Genomic DNA, 27,360 nt, shown 5'->3' with positions numbered 1-27,360 from the left:
TTTGCGACAATTAGAGATTTGTCACGTAAACATTGTGCTGTTATTTATCAATTGAATTCTACTAATTTAATATGTTGTTTAGCTGCAGGATTTTACTGGCTTACTTCTTTTCCTGCACTTTAATTGTGGGCTGTACTGAAATATAAATAAATTATTATTTTCTGTTGTAATGATTGTTATTTTCTGAAAGATATATATATTCCAAAACAAAAGTCTACACATTAGCAAGTGACTCTTCTATTTCAGTCAAGTTTAAAATATGTAATGAAATAAGTAAAAGACAAACTATTTGGAATCATTTTGTTCCAGTGAAACAGTCTTATGATAAGATGTATTTTTAAAGTTTTAAAATAGATTTTTGCAGGATATGCCATTTTATTAATTAAATAATTTTTACATTATTTGTCTACAGTGCGGAAAAGGGCTGGGAAGCCCTGCTCTACGAACTTGATAGTTTACTCTGAGGCTCCTCTAAAATCTTTGTTGCAAAGTATCATTTTTTGGTGCAGTCAGATGTGTGAAATAATTCATTTAGATGACAGTGATGTCTTTTCAGAAACTTTATTCCAAATGACTTGAACACCAGGTTATAAGAGCATGCAGTTCTTCAATCCACACCAGGTGAGAAATCAGCTTTTTTTTTTATTGATAAATCATCTGTAAATAAGCCATTTAAAATCATTTTGGCATGTGATTATACAACTTTAGACTGAGCTTTACAACAAAATAATCATACATCGGACTTCAGGGCGGTACAAAAATAATTCCTCTAAGAACACGATTGTGGACAGAAAAGCAGGGTTAAGGAGAAAGAGTCTGTGCAGATGGTGCAGGAGGGAAATGTCTACTGAGAGTCTTGGTTAGACGGCTGGAATCGCAGATTGTAGGACACAATGTGGAAGTTGTCCCAAGAAAGGAGCTTCTTCTGGGATGGACTGTAGTCCACCATGCTGTTGTAGCGGTACCTATTCCTGAAGGGGATGGAGATAGACTTCCCCTGACTGCTGGCGGTGTCGTACACGTAGTTGATGGTGGTGTTTGGGGCCGTGTAGCTCGCCAACACGTACATCCTACCGCAGACCATGAAGGTGTTGGCCACCGAGTTCTTCCTGATGTTTGTCTCCCAGCTCCTCTTCACCTCCAGACTATGTGGGTCGAGCTGGGAGATGACGATGAGGCCTTTAGCCTTGCTGGTGGAGTAGACGGCCCAGAGCCCCTGCTCGTCTGCGGCCAGGTCGATGTCGGTGTAGCCGCCCCATGAGTAGGGAAACTGTCCGTGGAATCCGGCGTGTGGGAGGTCGCGACGGGCTGCCACGCTCTCGGACGCCAAGTCGTAGCGGATCAGGGTGCGACTGCGACGTCTCTGGTAGTAGAGGGACCCTCTGTAGAGTGTAGACCCCGTGCTCTCCACAGGCTCTGGAAGCAGAAGAACCTGCAGGTCCACAACAATGATTAGAATCCTTGATAACCACCAGAAGCTTATTACTAAAAACATGTATGTTAAACTGGAAATAATAAACTAGGTATTATTAGGAAAAAACATGCAAACTCAACAGTGAATACAAGGTGCCATCCATCTAGACAACCCTCCCATAATGCTTTGCCGCCCAGCCAACCTATCACAACTGTTGATTACTTTTAGCAACTTTATAGCAACGTATAATTTAAATACAGAATCGTTGTGACCAATCAGCTGTTAATAAATATAGCAGTGAGTAGAACGGCATCATGGGAGTTCACTGTATTGCTGGCACCATTATTGATGGATACAGTAATTAGTGCCTCCCACTGAGTTCTATGGTAGGGTTAAACTTTATCTGCAGTTTATATAAATCACCTGTTTGTAACAGAGTCAACAAAGAGAAGGGGCTTTGTCATTCCTAACTGCTGTTTGCTAGAATATATTAAATATGTAGTACTGTGTCTGAAAAAAACTGCAAAAAAAGGAAGACTGTAGAAGGTAAACTAGTGCGAGTGACCACTGTGTTGAAGAAAAATAAGAGTTTGTTCCTAAGTATCGTAGTATCAGAGCCCTGTATATTGCGCTCACCTTGGTCGGGAATCCTTTGGTGAGCTGCTCCATGTCTTCATATCCAAACATCTGCCGGACGTCGGAGCCTACTGTGTCGATGCGCCAAACCATGTTAGGGCCGTAAGGGGACACGGCCTCGGGGTCCTGCATCCAGACGCCATACTTCCCTGCAATGTTGTCGGCCTTCCTGTGAGACACCGGCTCCGACACTGACACCAGAACTCCACAACCTGGGACACATTGAGCATATTGATCAGATTTGAGCAATTCAATACAGGGGAGTGAAACTTGATCACAGCAATACAGATTATCGGAGCGATTAAGACGGGTAAAGAGGAGAGTGCAGGCAGGATGGAGATGGCCGGCAGGGGAGATCGGTGACATAGGAGTTGCAGTAATAGTTAGAAGATATAAAGTTGAAAATGCTCATAAGGGTAATATATAAAATAACCTGAACTTCCAAAACTTCCAAACATTTATTCTGTAGGACAGCACACCTTGTGTTTTATTTTACAAAAGGTATTTTCAGGTCTTTTATCTTCACACTGGACGATGCTTCCTGACATCTCCGAAGATTTCTGTTAGTCATCGGAACTGGGTCTGGAAAAGTGATAAGGGAGGATGTATATATTTACCCCTCCCCGAAATACACTCTTCGGGGGGGACGGATGGGACGGATGGGAATCTGCCAAATGACTTGTGTGGCTTCCTGAGCAGAGCTTGGATAAAGTTCACCGGTCAACTGCACGTGTGACTTTTTATGGTCCATAAACATCCAGGGAACAGTAAACGGACCAGAATAAAGGGGAACAAGACATCCAGCTAACATCCCGTCACCTGAAATAAGAACCAAGTCTGTCCCAGCCAGCAAGGGTGGATGGAGGCTAATGTTCCTGTCACAAATGCAGCAGTATTAATAGCAGTATTTTCTTTGAGCGGATGGTGGTTTGGGGGTTGGGGGGCAGGTCAGTGTCATATTTGGCAGGTCAGAGATAGAAGAGTGTAATTGTGAGCTGCCCAGAGACACTTTGATGATTTTAGGAGGATGTTACCAGCAGCCAAAGCTCTCGCCCATGATGAATCAGCACTTTTTAGATGGATAAACAAGATAATTATAAGATGAAAGAAGTACTACAGTAGTAGTTTGACATTTTACAAATGTAAAAATGTTTCTTTCATATGGTTTAAGAAGTAAACTTTTAATTGTTTCCTAAAAATCTCGTCTTCTGTGTATGTGTTTTATGTATGTGTTTGGAAGTGTATCAGTGGCTACAGAATATGGATATATATATAGATTTAGAATATGATTGAATTTAACATTTTAAATGTTGAAACTTTGGTTTTTGTTTTATGTTTTGTGTTTAAAAGCGTTTAATTGTTATTTCTTCTATAATTATTTTACTCTGGTTGATCCGTTTGCCAGCACATTTTGAATAATGCAAGAAGGTTAGTTTGTGAGTCGCACAAGGAAAGTTTGAAAAGGTTTTCTAGGGTCTCGATTTGAAGTATTAACAGAAAGACAAGTGAGCAGGTGATGACAGTGGAGCCTGAAATTCAAGTTATACTTTTATTGTTTGTTAGTCTTATTGAATTATACAACCTGAGTTATCGTCAGTACTGTCCGGCGCAGGAACCTCCGTCACTTCAGCCTTAAGCTCTTGGAAGCCCGGAGATCCAAACCATGCTGAGTCAGCTGGATGAACAATGATAAGAAATGTTATGAAGAATCACTTTTATGCTGAGAAAAACGACAAGCTTACCTCTCAAATCGCTGCTGTCTCCCTGCCTGTTGGGTCGGGGGAGGTGGTGAGGCATGGGATTGGAACCTAAACATGTAGACAAAAATGTTTTATGACAGGCACTTTGGACATCGGGACAGTTTGTTTTGGGCAACCAAACGTGGCAATGGCACTACTGACAGCAGGGAATGTGGCAGCAGGAAACAAACACCTCTGAACGGATTCCCAGCTGCTCTGGAGTCAGACAGTCGCTGGTTTGTCCGAACGGAGGACACTCGAGACTGTCCGAGTGCCCGACTCGCTCTTGGAGACAATCGCAACCCGAAGATAGAAATCCTGTTTTGTGGGCAAGAGAGGAATTATTCCAGTCTTCCCAGAAGCAGGGATGTAGTCTATGCCAGCTTCTGAGGTCAAGAGGCGGGGGAAACCCTGGACAAGTCACCAGTCCATCACAGGTCACACACAGACAGATATCCAATCACAATCTTTAAAAATCAGTGACATATGAAGTGAGGACTTTCACTTCTGTTTCAAGGATTGTTAGAAGCTTGTGGGTTAAGTTGGGGTTAATGGCTTTGAGTTAAGAGCTCCCCCAAGACAGAGCCATTCATCATCATCATCTGCACACACAAACATCCTTCTAATTCTACACGTCTGTTATGCAGTGTGGATGCCATGTGTCCCGCCATCCTGCCTTTTTGGTCCGGGATGTCAGAGAGAAGTACATCCGGAGCCTGGTTCACACGTGGACTACATTGTGATTCTGATGTTTAAAAGCAAGTCAACTTACAATTACTTCTCTAGTCTACCATCCAATAGCATTTCTTTTCTTGATTCTGTCCTCTCATCGACACACACTAAGGTCAGCTATGGTGTCCCACAAGGTTCTGTTCTTGGTCCAATCTATTCACAATCTATATGCTCCCAATAGGGGACTTGATCAGAAGACACTCTATAAACCTTCACTGTTATGTTGATGACACTCAACTCTACTTGTCAATGAGGCCAGATGAAAGGAATCAGCTAACACAACTACAGTCCTGTATTACAGATATCAAGTCCTGGATGACCAAAAACTTCCTTTTACTGAACTCGGACAAATCTGAGGTTCTACTAGTTGGTCCACAACATCTCAGACAATCGTTAACTAATGATCTAGCTTTTCTGCCCCTTCTGCCAGTACCGCTGTAATCTGTAAACTGAATCTGGGTGTCTGCTTTGACGAGGATTTATCATTTAACTCACACATAAAAAATGTCCTTCCTGTGGAAGTCCTGGCTGGACTACTGTAACTCCTGACTTAGACTAAGAGGCACGATCACATTCCTCATGAGCTGTCCTCTTTACATGTGCATCCAGTAGAATTTAGAATACAATTTCAAATCCTTCTCTTAACCTACAAAGCTTTATACTAATTCAAACTTATCAACCTTCTAGGACGTTACGATCCTTAAACTAAGATCTATAAGTTATACCACAAATCTCTAAATGTAGATTTGGAGCCAGGGCCTTCAGTTATCAAGCCCCTCTGCTGTGGAACCAACTACCGGCTTCAGTCCAGAGGGCAGTCACCTTATCTGTGTTTAAAAACAATCTTAAAACCTTACTTTTAGATAAAGCCTATGGTTAGGACTGACTCAGGCTCTGAATCAGCCCTTTTTTTTTAATTTTTATACTGTTCTTTTCCTGCATTACATTCATCACCTGTGCAGTTTAAACCCACACTTTTAATTTCACTCCCAGAGCCCCAGGGCTCCACCTCCAGAGCTGCTGCTGGATCCAGGATCTCCACCATGTTTAAGGATCCAGAGTTCTCTCCAGCACCTTCATGGATTCTCCCATACTCTCCTCTTTTCTCTCACTGTATCCCCCCTCAAACTTACCTAACCTTACTGTATTCCCTTACTTTTATTCACTTTCCAATGTTATTATTTATTAAGCACGTTTCTGTATGTCTGTAAAGCCATAATTGATGTTTGGTGTCTCATATTTTCGAATACTAGATGACCATGAGATCTTAGCTTAGGTTGACGCAGAATTTGACGTCTTTAAACACGGTTTGATTAGGTAGAATCAAATATTTTAGAAACCGAAGATCAAGGTGGTGGCATGTTGCATGTTTAGGGCAAATGGTTAAAACATATTTTATTTTATATATTATCATTTTTAGACAAATTACATTATTCCCTTCCCTTAGTGGCCCCCAATTTTGACAACCACTGTTTTACACGAACTAAACGTTCAATATTTTCTTTATTCAACCATCTAAGAACTTTTTGGTAACTTTATATTCCAAACTTGATCATTAAAAACCCAACAAATGTTAAGTCCCGATGATCAAAGCCTCTGGAATCCTGAGAGGGATTCCCGCCACACAACTTGTCTCAAGTTGTGCTGAATTTGTGATGCTCTGGTTTATAAAAAGGCGATCTAGCTTCTGTGTCTGTGGTCAACGCTTACCCTTTTCCAAAGAGCATATCTGCTTTTAGCGCGCGGCTTCCCTGGCTCGTGTTTTCAAGTGTCTATTTTAAAAGTTACTAAATAACAATTTACCGGATGTCTATTTGATGTCGAAATGCTTGTGGCAAACCTTCTTCTTCTGCATGAAATTCAACTCTCAGCTCATGATCTCTTCTTCATATGCCCCCCCTCAGACCAGAGGGAGCCTCTCTGCGTATTTCTTTCTACAGGTGCCAACGAGAGGAGCACAGCAGGAGGAAATCCACGCTAGCGTCCCTGAAGCTGAGGGGGTACGGATGTGCAGTGGATGTGTGGAGGGATTTACTGCTGTTGATCTTTGCACGCCTCACACGCAGAGCTCACAACAGAGGAGGGGGTCAACAGTTTGGGTCAATAGAAGTGAGCGGAAGCTCATCAAATGATTGTTTGGCCCCTGCAAACAGAATACCAGAGCTTAACCATCCTCTTCAGATAACCTTGCAGTTTTGTGGGGCCCTACTGCCTGACGTCAAAATACTGTCTAAGGTCTGCTTGCGTTTCTGTGTCGCACGTCATCACAATCCCTGTGAAAAGGCCAAGGCATGGAACCCTCCTTAAGCACGCCTCATATTTCAAGCCCCCTCCTCTGTACTCTCCTCAACCTGCCTCACGCAAGTGTGGAGGGAAACACCGGTCATAAAGACGGCAAGTGGGACTCATAAATACCCGTCTATGGCCTGCCAGCTTCATGACCGCTGGCTGGAGGTGGGCAGTGGAAACCTGAGACCCTCCAGCTATTGGGGCAACCAAAACACTGCACACACAGGATGTAGCACACACCGTATTTACAGCTTTGATGGCCTTTAAGCATAAAACTACCTTTGACCTCCTTTTCCTTCCTTCAAAATTGGGCTTAATCAAGGTCATGTGGCAACAAAAGAAACTTACTTTAAAAAGTTCAAGTTAACTTGTTATTGATTAAGAATACATTTCCCAAATATATTTTACTTCGCAGCAAAATATGTTCTTTAAGAATTTGGACCTACCTCCAGGTTGTCTTATCAGTCCACTGTCCTGCTGGGAGTTACTCTGGGTTTGTGGGGGACAGGGTCTACTCCGCAGTCTCTCCATCTCCCTGTTCGTCTCCTCCATCCTCAACTGCAGACCCTGCAGCTCCCTCTCAAGACGACCCCTCTGGCCCTGCAGCTGGTTCTTCTCAGCCACGGCTCGGTTCAACGACTCCTGGAGCTCCGTCTGAGCTTTCCCTGCAGCATCTCTGGGACCAGCAGCATCTCCACCGGCGAGACGGGACACGAGCGCCTCTAAGATACTGAGTCTCGCCTTCAAGGACTCCAACTCTGGACCTCCGGTCTGAGGGCAGCTGGACTCCGCAGGGCTCGGGACAGAGAAGGTGTAGGTGCATCGGCCACTTCTGTCATTGGCTCTCCAAAGGGAGGCTCGGTCCTGAGCTCCAGCTGGCAGCAGGAGCCCACACAGACTCAGTGAGAGGAGAAGGACGAACATACTGGAGACAATCTTCTCCCCCCAAAAAAAATATTAGCGCTAACACTCAAACAGGCTCTACTTTCCTTTTACTGGTGAATGTGTGATGAGTCTTCTGTGGACCGTTCTGAGCTCTCCTCAAAACCCTCTTAGATATTTATACAACGTGACGGGAGGAGTTGGAGTGACGAGAGTCGAGAGGGGGATATGGGTGAGGGAGAGGGAGAGACATGGTGGAGGTGGGATCAAGAGCAAGCAGGGAGGGGATGCTTCAAGGACCACAGTTGACTTTAGAAAAACCTCAAAGTTATTCATCTTTATTACCTACAAATAGTTTTTCTCCTTAAAGTCCCTTCAAGGTTAAATTCTCCCCCTTATACATCACTTTTGGATAAAATTGTGTCACCTGTTATCAGCCATTAAACATAAACTAGCAACAGTATAATTTAGTGAATTTAGTGGTGTTTTTGGCTGAAAAATAATTCAGGTTGAGTCAGGGGTCTTGGCGTTTGACACACATGATAGAAATATAGAAAAGTCACTTCTTTTATTTGGTAATATTCATTTTTATTACATGTATTCACACATTTATACAATTAAGAAAACCCAATCCTACATAATTAATGTGAGCTTAAATGAATTAGGTTAACCAATTAAAAGCACTGCACAGAAAAAATAATTTGGTTAAAGGACTAAATTCTTTTTAGGTGTTTCTGTCTACCATGTCCGTATATAAAATGACAAAATTAAATGTTTGTTTAATACAAAAAATATATTTTCAATGCTGATACGTAGTTCTATAATTTGCAGACTTTGCCGTGTGCTTGGACTTAGATGCAGATGTCAGATCTCGTTCTTGAGCAAGGCAGGACCTGTCTGGATACAATTACCTCCTGAGGAGCTGGTGTCCACTTTCAAAACTGGTGGGGGTCCAGAAAGTGACGCAAGCGGCCAACACAGACCTGCGTAACCAGAGGTAGAGGTTGCAAGTCCAATTGATGGGTAATCACCCATACATAAGATTAGAATTTATTCAACCTGAGTCACAACCATAATTACATGCAGCTTAATTGTGATGTTATATAGTGTATTAATTGGAAGTTTACCATGTCTGAAGAAGATTTAAACTCTGTCTAAACATTTCAACAGATTGAAATTTTTTTAATTAATAGCAGAAAACACAAGGATTTTATCTTAATACCATTTGTTACTTTGAGCATTTTAACATGACATAAAGATCTTCCAAAAAAAGGTGGGAAATGATCAAGAACCAAATCCTTATTGAAGTATGTAAGTATTTGTAACCCTCACCATATGTGTCAGACCCGAGGGCCAAATGTGGCCAGTCAGATGCCTGAGTCAAAAGAAAGTAGATAAATGTTCATGTTAGGATCTATAAAGTTTACATTTATGCAAGGAACACAGATTATTCTGAAAACCTGATGTTGGAAAAAAGAATTAGATGTAAATGTTTGATGAAGGAGAATAAACAGAGAGTAAATACACATTGTGTTCGGCCGGTGATCTTGAAAGCTAGAAGACATTGGTCTCTTGTGTGATTAAGTCTGACACGAACATATTAACCATTAATATTGCAAAAGATTCAGCATCATCACCAGTGTTCAGGATTTCATTGAAAATGATTGAACACGCATCTGTTTGTACTTCTCTCTCAGCTATCACTCATCTACAAACAACCTTTGATTCTGCTTTTCAAACACAATCTTGAGTGATTCCTCCTCATCTACAAAACAACGTATAATCAAAATGTTGAAAACAAGAGACGGAAATAAACTTTTGCTGAAAAAAAGTTTTTTCTGGAGTTAAAGAACATCAAACTGTCTTTAATTATAGAAATATTTGAGATTGTCATGCTTCACATACTGGGATGTGCTACAGTTTCCCTTCGCTGGGTCGACTACTGTCACCAAGTTCTGGGATTTCTACCAGTCAATCATAGAGCAAGCGCCTCCAAATGCTTGTGTCAGGTCACTAGCATCACACAGTCGACCAAGTGGTCTTGGGTCTGGTAATGGTCCGCGAGGTATTTGTTATAGGGCTGCACAGAAAGAAGAATGTATATAATGTAAGTAAGTAAGTAAAGGTTATTTGTAAAGCGCATTTCTGGACCAGGGTCATAAAGCGCTTAAACAATCAAAACAACACACAGTTAAAATACATGCTTTAAAAGATCCTGAGACATAAGACAAACACAGGAGTCCCAGAAGATTAAGGAAAAGTCTGAACAAATAAAAATGTCTTCAGATGTTTCTTGAGGGAGTCAGTAGATCATCAAACACAGAGGGAGAGGAAGATCGTTCCAAAGCTTAGGAGCAACAGTCTGGAAGGATTTCTCTCCTCTGGTCCTGAGCTATGTGCGAGGAACCATCAGGAGATTCTGATCCACAGACCTCAGAGCCCGAGCTGGGGTGTAAGTCTGGATCAGATCAATGATGTAAGGAGGAGCCTGACCATGAATAGCTCTGAAAGTAAGAACCAGGATTTTAAAGTTGATCGTGAAAGAAACTGGCAGCCAGTGAAGAGTTTTAAGGATCGGAGAAATGTGAGTTCTTCTACTAGAGCGGGTCAGGCAAGACAGCTCCTTCTTGTTTAGACAAGAAAACAAACTGTTGCAATAGTCCAGACGAGAAGACACAAACTCATGGATTACAAGCTTCAGATCATGTTGTGACAACATTTTCCTAAGTTTAGAGATTTTTCTCAATTGAAGGAAGTCAGTTTTCTGCAGTGTTTAACTGGAGACATGTCACACCCAGGCTTTTCAGGCTCAGTTTGACAGACTGACCTAAGTCGCCCAAGTACTGACTCAACCCTGGAACCTTATCATCAGGTGCAATAACCAGAGTTTCAGTTTTGTCCACATTTAGCAGCAAAGTGTTTTCACTCAGCCATTGTTCAGTTCAGTTCAGTTTATTTAAAAGGACAATTTGCAGTTACATTTAAAAAAGATGGCTGAACCAGATTTACCACAATGCTACTTTCTGTAGTCCTCATCAAAGATGCAGACCGTTTACATAATAAATCACATACAAATAAAGCAAAAACACAATAATATACAAAAACACAGTACAATCTCATACAAAAAAAACGTACAATCTAATAATTGTTTGATTTCTAGCAAACAATTGACTAAGCTGTTCAGCCTCTGGGGCTCAGTTGGATCAAAAGAGCAGTAGAGCTGGATGTCATCAGCAAAAATGTGGTTAGAAACATCAGGAAATCTCTGAATGATTTTACCCAGGGGAATCAAGTACAGCAAAAGTTGGAGCCGACTGTCCGTGCCGCCATTCATTCATTGGAATCATTATTATCATTACCTCACTTTAAATTAAGCTCTGAAACAAATATTCTGTTTTATTTGAACATCCAGAGAAGTTTCAACTTAAGGCTGACGTGCATCCAGTTCTGTTTTTAATTCCTATTGGCAGAACTTGCATTAAACACATGATGTGGTCCTTTCTTCTGTTGTGATCAACAAACGAGACCTCAAATATAAACTATCAAGCGAACTTTGTATTGTCCTGGTGAAGAAAGAGCTGAGCCAAACGGCAAACCTCCCGATTGACCTGTTCCTCCCCTACCTATGTTCACAAGACCTAGGTAGAAGAAAAAAAAGGATCGCAATACAATCAGTCAAAGTAAAAGTTCTGGGAAAAAACATGCGGATCAAGGGCCTAATGTGGTCTAGCAAGTCATTTTATGTGGCCCGCTGGATGGTTGGAGTGATAAAGATGTTGGTGTTTAAGACAAGATAAAGCACACATATTATGGATTTCTTCTTTTATACTGAGACCTCCAATGATCAAACATACGGACAAGGCCAGGAATTATCTGGGATTTAACCTTTATCTTGTTCCTTAATTATCACAATAACTTTAAATGTTTTCATTTGATAATTAAGACTGAGATTATTAAATAATATTTATCTCAATTATACTTCTTGTTGAAGGCAGTTTGGTAAAAAGTAAATTTAGTTTGACCCACGACTGCTAAAAGATTTTGCCCCCCCAGTCTGTTCTCAGGAATAGCAAAGAAAACAGATCGTTGGATGGACGAAGGGTTTTAGGAAAGAGAAAACCCAGATGAAACTGCTCTTCATCCTCTGGTCTTCCTCACCTCACACCTGCAGGTCCCATCTGAGGTCATGTGACACGAGATCGTTTGTCAGGAGCGACAAGAGATTGAAATGTCAGTGACGTTCATGCAGGTGTGGAAGCACACGTTTGTTTGTCTGAGTGTCTCATATCTCTCACCCTTGACCCCGCCCGACCTAACCCAAATCCTCAGCTCAGAGGTCAAAGGTCGCCGAGGGGAAATTGAGCCGTGAGGATCTGGAGCGCACGTATTCTTGAAAACTCTTAATCTATACTTGGCTCCGACAGCGTTTGTACCTGCTGGAGCTGGACTCCGATGACCCAGACTGATGAGTGGGATAACCAATCAGTCCCTCTGATCTCCCACCCGGTCTCAGCATCAGGAATGAAGGTGGACGGACATGAAAGACGGGCTGGAGCGAGGCTTCAAAAGACATCTGTGAGTAAAACCACAGGCAGACCTGCAGGGAAAGTCAAAGAACTTGGAGGGTGAGTCGTGATATTAGATTTCCATTAATGTCGGTCGGCTATTTTCAAAGTGCAGAAGGACTTTTGCAGGTTTGTTTTCATCAGTCACACACCCAGCAGAGTGAGACAGATCCTGGCCCCTCTTTTTTTATCCCCCCTCACTTCTACTCAACTAATGTTAGCGCCGCTATGCCTGGAATCTAAACTTGTCCAGTATGAGACGCTTAGCCTCCACCAAAACATCCGGAGCTGCCAAAGTGGGCACGTCAGGAGGAACTGCTGTGTCGCATGTACACACACATGTGCACACACACACAAGCACAATTCATAGCAGCTCACAATTTTATAATTATCATTTTAACTCATGACCTTAATGGTTTATTTTGTTGTTTTTACTTAATTATTTGTTAGTTATCTGTTATTAATATATTATGATTTGTCTTACTATAAGATTGAACAGAAATAAATGTTAATACTGTAATCCAATATCACTTGAATTTATTTACTGCATGTTAGCAGTTTATGTATTGGTTTTGAATATTTTCTCTATGACTAACTGATTTATTTTAAATATTTATGTTTATTTTTTTGACATTTTCCTCTGAATTATATTATTATTTCTTTATGATTTCTGATTCATGTCAATATGGTCAATAAGTGACTTTAGGTTATGACGGCTAAACAGTTATCCACACTTTCATGCTTATTACGTCAATCAAACCCTCAAACATAGTGGTGAATTTTATCATGAATCATTTTAATAGAATTAAATTAAATTATTAATTATCTATTTTAATATGTCCACTTTAAAGTGATGTGGTTTATTTGTATTTATTTCATTTAATTACATTTAATTCATATTTATTATATACTGTCATCAGCACAACAGCCGAGTGTAATATTTGAGGGTTTGATTGACTTATAAATCCCTTTTTACTTGATCACTACTAACACTTTTGGCTGAATACAAACTGTTTCTAGCGTTTGTAAATATTCTGGCAATCAGTTTTTTTTTTTTAAACAGGTGATCGCAATGACTTGAGAATCATATTGTTGTCTCCATTTTTAATTTATCTTAACGCCTGAAGAGGTAGTTTTGTGAAACCTTATTAGCAGTTGTAACCGTTAATGACCCGAGCAGCTGCAAACGTTTACACTCAATTGACCTCGCCGACCTTTTCCTGCCCGTAATTCTTAACGAGAAGAGTCCGACTCAAGAGATTAAACTGAGGCTTCAGATCGTGTTAGGTTGGACCATTTTACTACAGTCATCTTCCCTCTAAGTGAATTGAAGAAAACCGCAGACGCCTGTCGGCCGGTACCATTCCGTGTCTGCCGGTGTGTCGTGGACGATATTCCGCTCTGGCTCGGAGCCTCCGGGTGAGAACAGAAGGTCTGTCAGAACAATAACACTTCCCTCTTTAACTTTAGTGCCATCTAGGGATTTCTCTGCCACCAGACCTATAAAAATATCTGGTAATGAGACGAGATGAAAGACACTTTCTTTTGGCATCATTTCACTGTGAACCACTCAAAGTGGCATTTATTCTCCCGTCTTAATGTATTTCCATCAACTCTTCACCAGTTCGGACCAGAACAAACCAGACCAGAGCCCTTTAATATCTCCTTTATTTCAGAGCAAAAAGTATTTCACAGGCTCCTGCTTCACTGCGGGATTATTTTACACCATGACAGGATCAATATATACAGCTGAAATAAATTAAAAAGACGACAGTTTCACATTTCTGCTCTTCAAGTAAACCATACATCAAACGAAACTACTAAAAAAGAACCATCTGCAGGTTGAGGGCAGTAAAGAAAAGAGGTGAGACGTTCAAGGGCAGCTGGAGATTAGACATTCATTAGCGATACATTTCTCCTGTCCCATTGGCCAGCTACCAAGACTTTGATGGAGTTGAATAAAAGTCCATTTTATTGGCTCACAGATTGACTTCAGATGCTCCGCCCCCTGAAAGTATGTGCTCCATATGACCTTCTCAAAGTCGATTTAAGGTCAAGCTAACGCTTTAACATTCGGATCCATAAGAGAACATTTTCGTTGCTGAGATTTGGTCAAAGTGACAGTAAAATTAGGAATATATTGGTGGGTCGTGATTGTTGCCGCATCTCAAGACAGTGAAGGACCTGATTATTCAAAGCATTCCTTCGAAGCACCGAGGCTGTTAAGAACACAGTGAGCTGAAAGTAAATATTTATGAAAAACATGTATAAATTAGACTAAATAAATAAATCTTAAGGGATTCAGCTAAATAAATTAATGTTGCATGATTCTCCGGCTGTGTGGTCACATGGAGGAAGTGGTTATTATTAAGATTTCCCTTAGATTAAGTGACAAATTGATGTCATGAAGCAGCTTTTGTTATGATTTCAAATCAACCATTTCCAAAGCCGTTATAGAAACACCTAAATATCCGAGTGATTTTCTTTCCTGGGCTGGACCGGTGCGGCGGTGACCTCTCCCCTCAGACACTAGCGATACCTCATAATCACTGGAACTGAAGGAGAAGACCGGATGAGAGGAAAGAAGAGGAAGACGTGAGCAGATTTGATGAGATCAAGCTGTCGTAGTGAGGCGGGCCAAGAACTTACTGATAATAATGAGCAATAGAGCGACGACGACCAGAGCAATAATCATCTTCATCTGTGGACACAGTCAGAAACGTCAGCTCACAACACAGACACTGATTCAGAGCAGAATATTATTCAACATGGAACAAAAATAATGAGTTTTTATATGAAGTATATGAAACGTAATTATTTGGAATCCACTACTTTTATGTTTTCACAGTATTCTAGAATTAATGAATTACATGACAACCGTTTTACTCCAGTATATCCAGTTATTTTATTATGATTTTCCTCTAATCATATTTTGTAACTGGCATAATTTAGACAAGACAAATTGCTCTTTTGTGTGTAAAAACAAAACTTAAACTAAAGACCTGCAAGATGTAATTTACTATTAAAATAGAGTAAATGCGGGGGATGGAGGGAGTGAGGTTCCATTTAAATGATATTATGATTATTTATTAGATCTTATTCTTTGGTAATTTGACTGGACCTGATATTCTTTGTGGTGTTGACAAATACAAAGTTCAGAGTAAATCAATAGATACTCGTCACAGTAGGATGTAACAAATGTATACATGTTCGATGTATAAAGAAGTTGTGAACATGTTTGTATTTGATTAATTATTTATTTTTATGTAAATATTAAACTATATACATTGTTTTTAAATATAGTTTCTAATATATTTCAGTAAGGATTTTTCTTATCTTTCAATATTATGTTAATTCTTACCCTTTATCCCTCTAAATTATTTTAAATACATTTTAAGAAAATGCACAAGTTAATTCATGTTTTACAGATACAAAATTACGAAATAATATTTAAAAAACTGAGGTGGTTTCGAAAAAATCCTTTTGAATAAAAAACATATATATAACTATTCTTTCCATTTTATTTTTTTTTGTATTTTTGCTAATGTTTAAGATAAGTAACTAAGATACGGTAGATTCCAGAATGAAAATACATTATTGCAAAAACACTTCCTGTTTAATATAAATGTTTTTTGACCAGCGACCATGACTGCTCAAAGATTTTGGGTAATATTTAATGTGTACTTTATAGCTTCGGAGGTGAAGAGCTGGAAATATGCGGCACTCACCTTCATGTCTCTCCACCACATCCTCCTGTGCAGCTGCTTGGCTCGGCTGCTGAAGGCCGACGCGTTGTCAGAGAGACTCTCTGGAACATCACACAGCAGGAGATTACACAACGGAACAACAACGGTGATGGAAGGTGTTTTTTTCTTCTTGTGACTCAGACGTGTGGCGTGTCTCGGCCTCATACTTCAGTGCATATTTATTTACCACATCACTCTGAATGGCGCCTGATGTTAGACAGCGAGTCGGAAAACAAGCAAAAACATTTTCTCGGAGGTCCTGATGCCTCGGACGAAAAAAGACGCTCGCCCACACCGGTGCTGTCGCCTGGATACTGTCATTAACTACGTGCATGTTGACAGTTACGGCTGCCGAGCGTGCAGCGTTTGGCTTGTGCTCCACATGTCTGTTAACGATCCGTCGCCACTACAAAGACACATTCAGAGGCTGCTGAGAAGATGCTCGTTAATGGTCAGGAATTTAAACGCAGGTAGCTCCGACATCGGGTCAAAGAACAAAAGTCCCGTAAAGTCTCGGATAATAAAGAACGATGTGTGCAGACGAATCCGACCGCAAGTGGCATCAACACGTGACGACACGTGAATGTCTTGCACACATGCAGCCTGGTTTGAGTAGACAGACAAACATCTGTGTTGAAGTTGTGATGAGAACATTTCAACTCTCCATCAACCGAGAAGAAAACAAGCGTTGTTTGTGTCAAGTGTGTAAATCACTCGTGTCACAGACATCAAACAGCAACAAAAAATAAACTTAATCCGGGTTAGAATAAGTTGTTTTCGCAAGAATCCATCATGCTACACGTATTTATTGTTTTGTCAAACACAGGAGTATTTGTAGACCAAGAAACAAACATGTACTAATGAACCAACAGACACTGCCCCCCCAGACAGTAGACTGAGATCAATCCAAAACAGAACAGTTCAAGAACTTGCTCGACCCATCAGCTGTCTTTGATTTGATTGTATTTAATTTATATTATTTTCATATATTCATTCAACTGACGGGATCTAAACTGAGGTCAGGATGTCATCTACCGCAGGACGTCTCTCACCTGACTTGTCCTGCAGGTCCTCCAGTCGCTCTCCCCTCTCTATGACCTTGGAAATGTTCTCCTGCATCACGTCGATGACCTCGTCCACCTGCGACTGCACCCTGGAACAACATCAGGGACTTGATCAAAAAGGTCAGCTCTTCACTTTGGATTTTAACCTACGACATACCAACAATTGTGCCAAAATTTAAAAAAAATACACGTACAGTATGTCAAACTATTTACAATTTACTGTAATTACTTGTTTAAAAAAAAAGAAGTTCATTGTATTCTGTTGTGATTTAGCTTGTTTATAAATAAGTTAAAAAGATAAGATAAGAAACCTGGATTATCTTTATCAACAATTGGTGTCAAATAAGAGTGAAACCGATGTTGGAGCAACAATATTTTCTGGGAATTTTGGTGAAGGAGGACAAACACAGAGACAAGTCAGACAACGTTGCAAGACAATTTGGTAAAAAATAAATTTTCACAATCCTGTACTAAAGTTCCTGGTGGCATCGTTACAAGATTATACTTTCCCTAAGTTACGCCGTTACGGGCGTAACTATGGTGGACGACCATCCACTTTTTGTCTACACATAACCAAGTGTAGCGAAATGTCATGTAAATCCCGCTTGCAGAAGCAAACTAAAGCTAAGAAATCTTGCTTGAATTGGAAAGTAAGAGGTGCACCAGCGATGGTCTCATATTCTGTGGTAAACAATGTCAGTCAAAGAATGACGGTAAAAGCAAGAATGTAGTGTGAAGAACCAACTTGTGGTTTCCAGTGTCAAAAATCATCTTCGCTTGAGTTGATGTAGAAACAAGAGTCCAGAAGCGTACGGGAAGAGGTTACACAAGAAGTCGCACGTTACAGCCCCTCTTACACAACCTGTTAAAATCCTGCAGCCTCTAGTAAACACCACTTACATAACTCTCAATTGGCAGCACAATGGCCGACACAATGTTTTTATGACTTACGCTTTGAGTTTGTCACTCTGTGGTCCAAACCGGGGTCCTGTTGGCCCTCTCCTGGAAAACCAACACAGATGTGGTCATTGTTTGGACATCAAAACGTGACACCCCAACTTCAAGTTGGTGACGTTTGCTGTTCTTTCACTGAGATTGAAGTGGTAAAACTTACAAGAAGAAGTCTTCTTCTTCATCCGAGTCCTCCTCCAGGAGGTTTCTCTGGAAGAGACAAAAGGGTAAAAGGTCACATCTTCCAAATAAATGTGGGTGGCCATGAGAACAACTTTTGGAATGAAAGGTGAGGAACACATTATCCTTCCCATCGTTTTCTGACAAGATTGCATCAATGACTGAGCTGATGGAAAATCCGAGCGGTTCTGTCTGGATCAGTGCTGGCAATAACAACGGTCAACACCTGAGACAGAAGACAGGGGCTTGGATTTCCCTGCATAAATGAGGAAACAGGGGAGACAGACAGTTTTGGTCGTTTTGGTCTGGACAGCAGGAGGTGGAACAATAAGCTGCGTGAAAGAAAACATCTATTAAAAAAATATCACCGTCTCTGATGAGACCTTTTTTTTTATACTGATCCAATACCTTTTGTATATATGCTTTAGTTAAATCACAATCTATGGGATATTCTTCTACATTATTTAAAACATGATTCTAAACAAGTATAACTAAACATTTTGTATTGTGCTTTAGAACGTATAACAATGATATGTATAGAGGTTCAGCTTCTTCATCTGTATCTTTTTTATCATTACTAGATTGTCAAAATGCACAGATGAGTTGCAGTTAAGAAAACACTCTTAATTGACAAAGTCTTCTACTGCAGGTGGAAATATGCAACACAATGTAGAATATTTGTGTGTTGGAAGTCTAAGATACAGTGGTAGGATAAGAACATGGTTGTGTAGCAAGTAGACAATACAAAATAAAAATGTATTTATCAATTGTTTAATCATCTTGTACAGACTGTACAAGAATGTAACTTCAGACTTTATTTTTCTTCCACTCACTTTCAGTAAATATTGCTATCAACCATCTTCTCACAAGTGGTCTGTTAGCTATTATGAGAGGTTGTGAGGTGGAGCACTCAGGCAAGACAAGATGAAGAACGGCTTGTTTGAATCTCCCTGTAGCGCCACTTTGATCCCAGTTCAAGACAAAAACAAATTGGAAAACAGAAAGGCAACCAGATTTGAGGAAGTAAATAAAATGTGATGTGGTGAACAGGAGGTGTAGATGTCACAAGATCATCTAATGAGGACCAGACTTTTGGAGGCCTCAGCATCCTTTAAGTCCTCACAGCTAGTTGTTTAATCAACGGTCGTGCTTTCAAGCTTAAATCTTGTCAATTATTAACACGTGTTTTTACCCAAATGTTGGATTAATGACAGGATCCTTTTAAGATGACACAACACAATCCTCATTTCCACATGTTATTTGAATATAATTTTTCCGTGTTCTTCTGGCAGACTTTATGAACGTAATAATGCAGCTCATTAAAAAAACACACTTGGATGTAAATTATGTTTTTCTTTAGAAAGACCTCTGCAGAACAACATCCACAAACTTCTGTTGTTGTTTTGTCCTCATGTGTTTTAAAAACAAACATGTTGTTTTGGTACCAGATCTTTCTGCCTTACCACTTCCTATGTGATGACATCATATCCTGCAAATACCAACTACTTTTAAGAGGAAACAGAGCTTGAATTAAATTATTTGAGTGCACTTTGTACCACACATAAAACATTTATATGTACAATCTTTGTCAATTGGATGATTTCCTAAGCATCTGTTTGAGTAAAAATAATTCACGGTTAACTACAAACCTTTAATTAATTAATTTAATTTAATTAATTTAATTGGAAAAAACTATTTCCCGAAGGAGACGTCCTGAGGGATCAATAAAGTTCTACCTAACCTAACCTAACCTAACCTAATTGACAAACAGAAACTACCAAATAAATAGCAGTTGAAATTTTAAGACATTTTTTAACAAAGATAACTCATAAGTTTTAAAAACCTGGTAAGGTTTGAGCCAATCAGCATTGTGACAACCAGTCACATGTTTTGTCATACACATAATTCAAATTCTTCAGTTGAAGTTTCAATCACTCAAAAAGCTTTTAAAAGGTCCTTTGCAGGACGTGAGGTCATGACACAGGAAGTGTTGAAAAGGTACCTACACCATTACTGTGATGAAGTACTACGCTAGAGTTATGAAGTCATAAAGACAAGTGGCATATTTCTTTTTTATGTTCAGAGAAAGAAGATTCCAATTTAAGTTATTTCCAAGCCGGCTAGCTGCCTCGACTTAACAAACAACAGTTGGATTTTCAAATAATTCTAGAAATCGGATTATTTGTTGTTAAAACCCAACTCTCCGGATTCACTCACATATTTCAAATGTTAAAGTCTTCCTGTCCAAGATGCAGTAAGTCCCTCATCATGACGTTGTTTTGAATCATCATTTATAAATTTCTCCCCTGTCTGAAATCTCGGCAAACGAGAGGTTACGAGAGCGGAGTTCATCATGCCTTAATAATGGTCTTCACTAATCAAGCCTTACTTTGTTTATACAATGAGTACCTTGGAGGTGGAGACTTCTGGGATTGATGATGCTTGACCAATCACAGCACAATAATTATGGTAAACAAGATTTCAAGTGTTTTCAGTGGGCAATTTCCCCAAGGAGACCTCCTGAGGGATCAATAAAGTTCTACCTAACCTAACCTAATGTAAATATTTCAATGAAAAGATAGTTTTGTACAGACAGACACATACGGATGAGTAGAAGAGAGATCCAATATCTGTTCAAGCGACCCTCAAATCAACACATCAGTTGGTGACATAGTAGCTTATATCTCACCCTCTCACTCCGGATGGATCCTGTGACCTCGTCATCGTTGAGGTGTCGTTTAAACTTGGGGGGCATGTTGTCTTCAGGCTGCTCCTCCTGTTCTGGCTCCCTCTATTAAGATATGGAGAGAGATGTTTGAGAGACCATTTCCATAAGATGAAGCACTACAAAGCACATACGCCATAAACAAAAAGCTTTAGTAGCAGTATCCGATGTCAGCCTTGTCAGCAACAAACGGCTAAACTGGAATATTTCCTTCCATCAGTGATCAGGTGAATCACTTTTACGTTCTAGATATTCTGTATAATAGTTTAATTATTAAGCAGTCATTAAAAAAACACTCATCTCTTATTAGGAAGAATACATCCCAAAAGCACAACTTTGGGAGCAACAACCTTAAAACCATGTAGACTTCTGTCTCAGTTATCATAACTAATAACTGCCAGAGACATTCTTTTATGGAGCCTCTTAATACCAGTAATACCAGCCTACCGGATTCAACAATACCATCACATGTATACAGAATATACTGTAGGTATACCATTGAATCCAGTTCAGTCCGACACTGGAGCGAGCTCAGCGTCCTGCTCTGGCAAGGCGATTGAAGAAAGGCCTTTCAGTGGCCAGGAGAGGAGGGAAACTTCCCCAGAGAGAGAAGAAGCAGAAGGCAGGACGTGGAGGAGCGAGAGCATGCAGACACAGGAAAGAAATAGAAGATAAAACACAGCATTAGTGTTGGATCTACTCAACCTTTGACCACGCCTGTTAGGCAATCACATCCTTTTGCCTGTTCAATGTAGGAACCTGGTCGAAGATCAAGATTATTGAGTCGAGGCATAGAACTTCAGCTAAAGTACGTGACAAAATAGCTCATTAATCTTACTACAAGTACTAACTACTATAAATACTACTTATAATCACAATCAATCTTCTTTAAGAAGACCATATATGAAGAAACATAGTATTTAGAGGCAAAAACTCAAGTAAAAACATAAAGTTCAGTTGATCGCCTGATCAATCAACAGAATTATATTCCAACCATGACACACACAAACCTCAAACACTAGTCTTCCATCCTTAAACAGCTGTAGCTACAATCCTGCCAGTGAATTGAAGTGCAGGTGAAGTGGTAACATCTATTAGCAAATCATTCTGTAAAATATTTCCACCAATGTGGTGTATTTCTTTGAATTGCGATCGTCCTTAATCTTAATTTACAATTCATAAAACACAGATCTTTACTTGTTGTAAATCCAGCCTCTCAGCTTTCAGCGGACCTTTACAACATGAACAGACCAGAAACATCATGTTTAGATGTTTAAATAATGAAGATAAGTGAAACGTCGATTCTCGCTTATTTCTGGCTCTTATAGCTCTTACTTATATACCGCTTTTCTGTGCATATTCAGCAACCAAAGTGCTTTACACCAAGTTACACATTCACCCATTCACACACACAATCACACACTGATGGGAGTAGGCTGCGACGCAGGACACCAGCACAACCATCAGGTGCTATCAGGGTAAAACGCCACAATCTCGTCCAGAGCTTGGATTGAACCGGCAACCTCTAAAACCACGAGCCAACCACTCTACCATCTGAGCTATGACGCCCCAATTTCTCTGTAATGTCAGTTATTTTTACTCTGAAAGTCATTGAGATGTCAGTGTCAACTTCAAAATTTGAACCACGCCCATTTTTCTGTCAGAGCATATGGGGTTGCTTAAAATCATCTTTTTTAATTACTTAAAATGTATTATTATATGCATGTCCACAAAAACAACTATCTGTGAAGGTTGAAAATGATTTTTATCAATAAATGATCCAAAAAGTAGGTCCAAATAAATCACTTCACCCGCACTTAAATACATAATTAACTAGCGGTGATCTAAAACCCCAAGTCAAACTTACTAATGAATTGACAACTTTTAATGTTCAATATTTCACTTCCCTTTTATGGAAATGAGTCAATCTATCACTCCATTTCTCCCTTAACCATCAATACGAGATAATACAATACAACAATATTCCTACATTATATTAGAAATATATATTAAACGAAGAAAAAAAGCTGCAATAAAATATAAACATATGTTGTTCGTATTCTCTGGGCCAACATAGAACCTTTAACAAAGCTTAAACGGCATATTAGCTGAACAATAATAACAATAACATTTATGACAACAATATAAGTAACATGTGAAAATGGCGAAAGAAATGTGCATGTTCAATTGCTGTTTCCTTGCTTCTAACGCTGTGTTTCAGACAATTTACATACAAATAAAAAGGGCTAACAAAACAGTTAGCATCTGTTAGCTCCTCAAAGGCCGCTGCGACCATTGATTTAAATGTCTATTTCTGAATATAGCTAAAGATGCTAACATGCTAGCGACCTGCTGCTCACCTGACAACCTGCTCCTCAATGTCGACGAGCTTCAACAGACAGACACTCGTGTGTGACTCTAGGTTGCAGGACAGTGACGAGGGTCGGGTTTTCCTTTCACTTCATTTTAAATCCACTTCTAACGGTGAGAACAGATGATCATCCTGGACGTGTTAGCTTCTCTCCTCCGTCTGGGTCAGCTGACCGGAAGTGAAGGTAAACAGCTGGAAGAAGGATGATGATGCAGATGTTCAAGAAACAATTTCCTTTGTTTATTATTAAAGCACACCTTGTTTTTCTGGTCTTGTTTATGTTATACAAAGTCTATACTGTATTATATAGAATATAAATTGATTGAAAAAAGTTAACATCACTAGGTTAGGTAATGTATATTTATTTATATAAATATTATATTACACTATAGATATTTAAAGACGTATTTACAACTAATATTATTTTATTTTTCTCCGACAAAGGATGGATTAATCAAGGCAAAAAGAGGTAAATAGATAACACATTAACAGATTTTTTAAAATCTATAAATGAATGTATTTTATTTTCGAAACAAATGTTAATATGTGTACATACAAAAGAAAGAAATACAAATGAAAAAAACAACATAACAAAACACACAGGAATAAGTAAAAACATGTTATTTAAATGTCCCAACCTTTCTTCAGAATTTATATATATATATAAATATATATATATAAAATATATATACAGTATATATATAAAATATATATACAGTATATATATTATGTCACACAGTGTAATATAGAGACGAGAACAGATATGTGATGATAATTATGTTATATATTTTTTTTAACTGGATCTGTATAGAAATTCTGTAGAAGGCTTAAGACATTTAAATAACATGTTTTTACTTTTTCCTGTGTGTTTTGGTATGTTTTCTTTTTATTTGTATTTCTTTCTTTTTGTATGTATGTACTCATTAACATTCATTTCACACACACAGATATACACGTATATTAAGCATCTATATAAATACATAATATATTTATACACATACATTATTATTAGTATCTTCGTACATTAAAAAAATGTTCTAATTGATTCCAATACAACCATGAATTCAATTAATAAATACTTTTATTTCTGTTATACAATAAAAATAGGTAAATTGTATACATCTAAGTAAAACAACTTATTTTTATTGAATTAATCATATTAAATTTACTGCATTTTTTTTCTATGCTACATTTGACTCCCGCCTGTTGGTGGCAGCAGCGTGCCCGTATAGAAGTTTACGATTAGAAAGTTAGTAGAATAAGAGTGGCAGTCATGCGGTGAGTCTGTTCAAACTGAGATGAAAACAAAAGTTTTTTTAAATGAATGTTTGTATTAATTGTTGTGTATCTTGTCTCAGGTGACTGAGTTCATGACTGGGACTCAAACATGCAAAGCTCCGAGTCGGTTCGTGCTCTCTTTGGAGGCGCAATGTCCGCCTTCATCCCTCGCTGCGCCAAAGACATCAGCGAACTGAGGGAGATCCCGGACAACCAGGAGGTGTTCGCTCACAGCGACACGGACCAGAGCCTGATCGTGGAGCTGGTCGAGTACCAGGCTCAGGTGGCGGACCCGGACGCCGCCAGCTACCACTTCCAGGACATCGCGGGCAGCAACAAAGCGTCCGAGCCTGGTTCTGTTACCATCAACAGCCTGGTCCACTTGTCCGACGTGTCTCTGTCTCAGTGCAGCTCAGCCTGGATGATCTCTGGCTCTCAGTGCGTGTCTAAGTTCAACGAGGAGGCGAAGAACAATGTGACCATTCACCTGGGTTTGTTCCGGCTGCCCCAGTTCTCCACAGATGTGCTGGTCACCTTCAATGACCCGCAGACCATCAGCTCTGAGAGCAGCAGTGCACCTGCAGCAGGGACTCATGCAGGAGCCTGGACTCTGATGGACTTCCAGAACCTACTGAGGTCCTTCACTCTGCACGATCCAGGAGTGTTTGGTTAGAAGACCACGGCGACATCAACAGAATCTTGTGTTTCCTGATGGATCAAAATACACAAAACACAAGTTTGTGTTTTTAACCTTCAGATATTTCACAACTTAAGCACTTAAAACATGTGTTATGTGGAATTAAGTGTCATTGTTTCTCAATATTGTAACGATAAATCATTGTAAACATTTGTAGAAGTTATTGTCAAAATCTTTTCAGGGAAATTCAGAATTTAAAAAAAGTTTACTACATTAATTCACGGAGTGCTTTATTTTCCTAGACATTGAACACTCAAATAAGTTAATCATATCCATTATTAAGAATACATTTTTGACAATTCAAATTGATTATTTACTAGCTGTTTTTAAGACATTAAGGAAGACCTGTGTGGCCCCATTGACTATTTATGTGGCTCTCATGAGGTCAAAGTTTACATAGAAATTTAAAGTTTGTCTATTTTTAACTACTCTCTAAATATATGGTTTTTGATACTTATGTGATTATTTATTGCCCCTCAAAGGGATTAAAATGAATATTTGGGTAAACAAATGCTTTTTTTGATATTTAAAAAAATAAAATGTTATATGAGAAACATTTATGGCCAGTTTTGTAAACACAACATGGTATTTGTTTTTTTTCGTGGTGGCAGTACAGAGTAAAAGCATGAAATAATACAACACACAAAATATATTACATTGACGACATGTGGTTGTCTCAAATCAAAGTAGATTAATGCTGTTGTTGATAATATTGACCTTTAAATATGACCAGTGTTATACAATAAAGAACAACTTACAACAGGTTACGTCAACAATTTTACAAAGTCTTCCAATAAGAGTAAAATTGATGTTGAAGGAGATGAGGGATTTGATGGGAGAAAAAACACATAATTATGATAGATTAAGATTAAAAATCATACTTCCTGTCGCAGATAGTTTAATTTTGGCCCTAGACTGATCAGAGATTAAGTTTTAAACCGCTGCTCTATTCCATTCCTCACATTTTTTCATTACAATAGCAGAGTTTGACATCGTTCATCTTTTTAATGACCTTTTCAGCGACAGCAACAATTCCCTTCAATAATGGTTTACTTCCTTGGTTAAGGATTTACTACAGTAGAAGTCAAGGGTCACATTAGGACAAGGATCAAAGAACTAATGCCTACATAATTGTCTAAAATGCAACGTTTGATTCATGAGTCGTCGACAGGAGGAGCCCGGTCACAGCAGGGATGTGTATTAGTTGACTGCTCTCTGCTGCTGGTCCTAATAAGAGAGAGCGTGCAGACCGCAGCCTGAAAACATCCCGAAATACCTGAATTGAGCGTATTTTTGGGGTGAAATGCTTCATTTATTAAGGATTTGTGATCATTATTATTTTGCCTCAAAGCAGCCTTTTGGATCTGGAAAATCCTGACTCGTAAGACATTTCTCATATGTTCCTTTATCTGTTATTTCAGAAAAACAGCCCAAGTGGGACCCGCTGAAACAAATTTTAAGGGTCTTAAGTTGAGCTCAGCCTTAAGTCCGACCAGTCACAACATAGGAATTTCAGCAGGTCTTGCATAACAAACAGACGAAGCTCACGCCGTCCAGCCACATCACAAGAGCAATAATGGAAGATTAAGGTCTCATAAAGTCTGGCTTCCTTTCCCCCGTCTCTGGGCACATTCTTTCATCCATGTCAACACTGGCGGACTCACAACAACAGCTCGGACGACACTAGATAAACACTCTGATTAAGCACAGGTGAGAGTCTGGTGACAATTTCATTACACAATGTTGGTGTCAACAAACAAAGGAAGTGGGTGAAAACACTTTTTAAAACTGCTTGATTAGTTCTCAACTCTGCCACTGACCTAAAATGATGTATAGGTCGTCAAGTATAATAATAATAATAATAATGTCTATTTATATAGCGCCTTTCTAGACCAGGGTCACAAAGCGCTTTGACAGCCATTCACACATACTGTGTATATTATATCCGATTACTTTGTGTCACCAACATGGTAAATGGTTCCTTTTATGAAACTAAGGATTTTCTTTGTTGATTTTTAAGCTTTATAAATGTGTCAAATGTGTAAAAAAAAATTAAAAACCTTGAATCATACATCACAAAGGTTCTAATGT

The 27,360-nt window shown here is 39.3% G+C and overlaps 3 protein-coding genes across 5 annotated transcripts; 1 reads left to right on the top strand and 2 right to left on the bottom strand.

The window, feature by feature from the left end:
- Window positions 1-545: 545 nt before the first annotated feature.
- Window positions 546-7,854, bottom strand: myoc (myocilin). The gene is made up of 5 exons (XM_087785178.1): window positions 7,257-7,854; window positions 3,793-3,858; window positions 3,633-3,725; window positions 2,051-2,262; window positions 546-1,432 (listed from the first exon to the last, which is right to left on the bottom strand). The coding sequence occupies exons 1-5, from the start codon at window positions 7,732-7,734 to the stop codon at window positions 845-847; spliced, it is 1,437 nt and encodes a 478-aa protein (XP_087641304.1). The 5' UTR covers window positions 7,735-7,854; the 3' UTR covers window positions 546-844.
- A 6,054-nt stretch (window positions 7,855-13,908) lies between these two features.
- On the bottom strand, window positions 13,909-23,456 carry vamp4 (vesicle-associated membrane protein 4). Of its 2 annotated transcripts, XM_087785176.1 has the most exons (9): window positions 23,284-23,456; window positions 21,420-21,518; window positions 20,888-20,989; window positions 18,182-18,228; window positions 18,019-18,069; window positions 17,056-17,156; window positions 15,986-16,065; window positions 14,907-14,958; window positions 13,909-14,812 (listed from the first exon to the last, which is right to left on the bottom strand). In XM_087785176.1, the coding sequence occupies exons 2-9, from the start codon at window positions 21,420-21,422 to the stop codon at window positions 14,787-14,789; spliced, it is 462 nt and encodes a 153-aa protein (XP_087641302.1). In that variant the 5' UTR covers window positions 21,423-21,518; window positions 23,284-23,456; the 3' UTR covers window positions 13,909-14,786. The 2 variants fall into 2 exon arrangements, with proteins under 2 accessions (XP_087641302.1, XP_087641303.1); XM_087785177.1 differs by lacking the exon at window positions 21,420-21,518.
- Window positions 23,457-23,691: 235 nt separating this feature from the next.
- Window positions 23,692-25,825, top strand: rangrf (RAN guanine nucleotide release factor). 2 transcript variants are annotated; one of them, XM_087785174.1, is made up of 2 exons: window positions 23,692-23,763; window positions 24,653-25,825. In XM_087785174.1, exon 2 carries the CDS (start codon window positions 24,682-24,684, stop codon window positions 25,243-25,245), a length of 564 nt encoding a protein of 187 aa, XP_087641300.1. In that variant the 5' UTR covers window positions 23,692-23,763; window positions 24,653-24,681; the 3' UTR covers window positions 25,246-25,825. The 2 variants fall into 2 exon arrangements, with proteins under 2 accessions (XP_087641300.1, XP_087641301.1); XM_087785175.1 differs by lacking the exon at window positions 23,692-23,763 and adding an exon at window positions 24,515-24,572.
- The last annotated feature ends 1,535 nt before the right edge of the window (window positions 25,826-27,360 follow it).

The sequence above is a fragment of the Callionymus lyra genome, chromosome 2 (genome assembly GCF_982586985.1).
Source record: "Callionymus lyra chromosome 2, fCalLyr1.hap1.1, whole genome shotgun sequence".
In the NCBI taxonomy this organism is placed as follows: domain Eukaryota; kingdom Metazoa; phylum Chordata; class Actinopteri; order Syngnathiformes; family Callionymidae; genus Callionymus; species Callionymus lyra.
This window is presented reverse-complemented; position numbering and strand designations above follow the sequence as displayed.